We start from the raw sequence: 4310 nt of genomic DNA on the forward strand, positions 1-4310 counted from the left end.
TAGTGACAGTAGTGAGGGTAGGGTCGTGAATACTGCTGGTACTAAAAAACGAAAAATTACCGGAAGAATGAGTGAGGTGATGAAAAAAATTAAAGCTTGTTCCTACGAAATGGGTGACGACTGCCGATGTAAGAGGTACAAGTGTTTTGAATCTGTTTCCCTGGAAGAAAGAAAACGAATCTTGAAGGATTTTAATAATTTATGTGATTACAACCGTCAAAATGAATATTTAGGGGGTTTGATAACGATTGTCCCTGTCAAGCAACGGAGAAATACCAAAGACGACGATGAGGCAAACTTTCATACTGCCTCCTACACCTATCGTGTTCGATGTTACGTTGAAGGTAAGCTGCAAGATGTTCACGTTTGCTACAATGCATTTTTAGCTATACACGGCATCTCTAACCGACGTGTACAAACATTGAAACGGAAATTGACTTTTTCTGGTGTTGTTGGTGACGATAAAAGAGGCAAACATGATAACCGACCTCATAAATTGAGTGTCGAAACCAAAACTAAAGTTTTTGACTACATAAAGGCTTTAAAAGGACGAAAATCCCACTACTCACCTAAAGACAGTTCAAAAGTATACCTTCCTGAAGAATTGAACATTAAAAAACTACACAGAATGTATATGAGCGAGAATCCTGATAACCTTGTTGGTTATACAACATTTCGTGAAATTTTTGAGCAAAATTTCAACATATCGTTTGGCTACCCTCGCAAAGACACGTGTAGCACATGCGACCTACAGAAGTCAGAAATAAGCCTCCTTGAACGCCAAATTGCCACTTGCACTGAAATTGAAACAATCATGAGACTGAAGAAATCTCTAAAAAAGAAAACTGTTGAGCACGATCTGCACAAACTAAAAGGTGATAAGTTCTACGAATTAAAAAAAAATACAGAAAAAAGGCCAAGAGGATGGACGATCTTGAATGTATAGTCATGGATTATCAACGAAATCTACCCACTCCCAACATTACAACGAATGATGTTTACTATCGTCGCCAGCTGAATTTTATATCATTCAATGTGCATGTGCTATCCGATTCATCTTCGATATTCTACACTTACGATGAAACGGTTGCACGAAAAGGAGCTGATGATGTGTGCTCCATGCTTGAACATTTTTTTTTTAATATTCTTGACCCAGAGGTAAAAAAATTGGTCGTCTTCTGTGACTCTTGTGCAGGTCAAAATAAAAATTATACAATAATACGGTTTTTACATTACATGGTTTCCACCAAAAAACGCTTTGATTCGATAAAAGTTATATTTCCAATTCGAGGTCACTCTTACATGGAGTGCGATAGAGATATGGGGAAAATTAATGCCAAGTCGTACACTGAGATACCTGATGACTGGAGGAAAGTCTTCGAAGAGAGCCAACGAAACCCCTCACCTTTTACTGTGATTGACTGTGGCAAGACTGTTGAGTTCAAGACCTGGACTAAGTTTCTAGCTGGTAGATATCCAACGAAATGTCCTGTTGCAACAAGACCAATCCGAGTCATGATGATCGATAGCAACAAACCTCGATTTTTACATCATAAATCGACGTACAGTGGTGCCTTCAACTCTGCTGTTATTACACTAACTACGAAACAGATAAAGACCAAAAGGAACCAAGATGCCACTCTTGACCCTGCATATAGTGGCCCTCTTACTATAAAAAAAGCAAAACTTGAGGACCTAAAGCACCTTAAGCAATTTTTGATTAACCCATTAGCTCATAATTTTTATGAAGCACTTGCTACTGATGAGAACGACAGTGGAGAAGCCGAAGTGGAGTACCTTGACGATCCTCCAATAGACGATACTGAACATTGACATTGAATAAGAGCAGCCGTAGCAGGAAATACCGATGTAGAGGAGCAGCTGTGACGGGAAATACCGATCAAGGTCAAGGACTTTTTTAGGTTTACATTTTTTTTCTTAGTGAACCAACATACTTTTTAATTATTTATCTTTGTAACCTTGAATACAGATAATTGAAGAACATTATGGTTTTTTCCTAACTCAAAAACTTTACCCGACGTCATTTTATAGGTATTAAAACTTAAAAATTGAAATTCCCAACAATTGAAAAAATTGATATTGATCGTTTTTCCCCGCGACCCTTCATTCTAATCTTTTGAAATCTAAAGAAGTCACTTTTGAATTAATTGGTGATAAACAACTTCTGAGCCATTCATCTCAAAACTAGGCTGAATGGAGTTGGTTCACTTCAGTTTTGAACACCTCAATTATGGAATTTACCGTATCAAAATTAAATTTTTCTTTATTTATAGCTTTTCAAGAAGATGAGGAGAATGTTTTTACAAATGAGGAAGGTGTGATTTGGTTAAAAAAAAACCTACTGATACCGACATTGCCGCAACACATCTCATGTTGAGATTAAGAGATCAGAAAAAGGAGCAGTTTGATAACAAAAAAAATAACAAGAGACAGCTATGGGCTGGGATAGCTGAAGAGCTGACGAGGAACGAATTTATGTTGGGGGCGAATGGCGGTGAAAGGTGCCGCCAAAAATTCGCCAATTTGACTAAGGCATACTTGAAATATATAAGAAACCAGAAGACAACAGGGGCAGCCTTCATGGAGCATCCTCCATTTTTTGAGGAGGTCCACTCAATTTTAGGTTAGTATTCATCACTAAGAGATTTTGAAATTTTCTGATTTTTAATTTTGCATTGAATGGTGTTTAGGTGAGAAGCATAAGACTCAACCAAAGCATTTAGTGGACAGCTTGGAGGATGAGCCAATGCCTGAGGCCCCTATGCCCGTGCAAGAAGCGCAAGTAATGGATGAGGGCGCTTCTTGCAGCTACACCACTCGAACGGAACCAGCCACTGACCGGTTCAAAAACCTGAGAGACACTCCAACCTCCAGAACCAACAAAGGGGATCTGGTTCTTCAGGAATTGAGGAGCCACCAGGTAGAACAAAGGAGGCAGTTCGACGTGCTTGCTGCTCATCTTAAAAAAACAGAGGAGCAGAGGGAGAAGCTCCTCAATATAATGGAGGAATTTTTCACAAGAAAGAGGAAGAGGCAGGAAGATTCTGATGGAGAATAAAGGGGCCTTTTCCTCTTTCTTGTAAAAAATTTGTGTATATTTTTGTTTTTATTTTTATTATGTATTTAATAAAGTTCTTTTTCTATGTATATATTATGTTATTCTTGAATTTCAGTGATATTTTCCTTCATTCGTTTTTTTTTGGTTTTGTAAGCTAGTGTGAACACAAATAAAACTTAGCTTGTGCGTATTTTTAAAGTGTTCACATTTATGAAAGGTCTGAAGTAAAAGACATGAAATAGAGGTTTATAGAATTTAAGTAACTATGTGAAACCATAGACTTTGATGTTGAACTGAAAGAAAAACTTATCATTTAAAATGAGGAGGCATTTTTGTTTGCACATTATTGGCTGATAGCTGAGCATTCACTCCTTTTTACAGAATTGTTCGTAGGTTTCTACAGAACTTATGTTTTAATCAAGAATACAGTTGATTTGGCGATTTCAAATTTTTTTGAAAGCAATGTTATGATGCCTTCTGCGATCTTCTAAGATCTTGGATTTTTCATAAACGCTCAAAAATTTATTTTTAGCCATTTCAACATATCCAAAGACATTTCTCTCTGTGGAAGGAACTCGTAAAAAACAATTCCATTTACCGCTGCACATTTCTTTTATATATGTTAAAATATGAATTGGACTGATGATGTATCTTCCCTGAATTTGGTATGAGGGGTTCAAAAAATACATGAAATCTAGAGAAACACTAATTTACTGAGAAATATATATGTAATAAGAATCATATAATATATATAATAGTAATCTATGTAAAAAATTCAATGTGTTGCATACAATATTTTTTCCGCAGCCATAATCGCTAGTCATTGTCATTTGAAAACAAAAGAAATATACACCAATGTAACATGACAAACACTGTCATAATTAAATACAAAGTTCATGTTATTGTCAAACAAATCGTCCCAAAAAACTTCTTTCGATACTGTTTTTGTAAAGTGTTACTTTCCATTCAATAAATTATAGCAGAAGTTCCATTCTCCAGACTACAGCAGAAAAATTCATTACATCAAAAACTGTTTGCGATTACATCATTACAATGTTTTGCTTGGACGAAAAATCGTCTCGATCAAATTTGAAATATTCTGTAAATGACTGGATTGTGCTTTTTCACATTTCTGAACAATAAACTATGTTGGTAATTTGCCAAGAATCTCTTAGTTGTTCATTCATAAATTTGGACTGTGTATTTCGACCGTTGTTCACATTCATTTATT

At 36.0% G+C, this 4310-nt stretch overlaps 1 protein-coding gene across 1 annotated transcript; it reads left to right on the forward strand.

Moving 5' to 3' along the window:
• The first annotated feature begins 2340 nt into the window (after positions 1-2340).
• LOC123310369 lies at positions 2341-3079 on the forward strand. Its single transcript, XM_044893835.1, has 2 exons — positions 2341-2644; positions 2712-3079. The coding sequence occupies exons 1-2, from the start codon at positions 2392-2394 to the stop codon at positions 3077-3079; spliced, it is 621 nt and encodes a 206-aa protein (XP_044749770.1). The 5' UTR covers positions 2341-2391.
• Positions 3080-4310: the final 1231 nt, after the last annotated feature.

The sequence above is a fragment of the Coccinella septempunctata genome, chromosome 3 (genome assembly GCF_907165205.1).
Source record: "Coccinella septempunctata chromosome 3, icCocSept1.1, whole genome shotgun sequence".
NCBI lineage: Eukaryota > Metazoa > Arthropoda > Insecta > Coleoptera > Coccinellidae > Coccinella > Coccinella septempunctata.

Excerpts from the sequence above, each read along its gene's own strand:
- LOC123310369 (XM_044893835.1), top strand. The coding sequence starts at position 2,392 with ATGTTGAGATTAAGAGATCAGAAAAAGGAGCAGTTTGATAACAAAAAA. Across the intron at positions 2,645-2,711 it reads GGAGGTCCACTCAATTTTAG|GTGAGAAGCATAAGACTCAA; the intron begins GTTAGTATTCAT and ends AATGGTGTTTAG.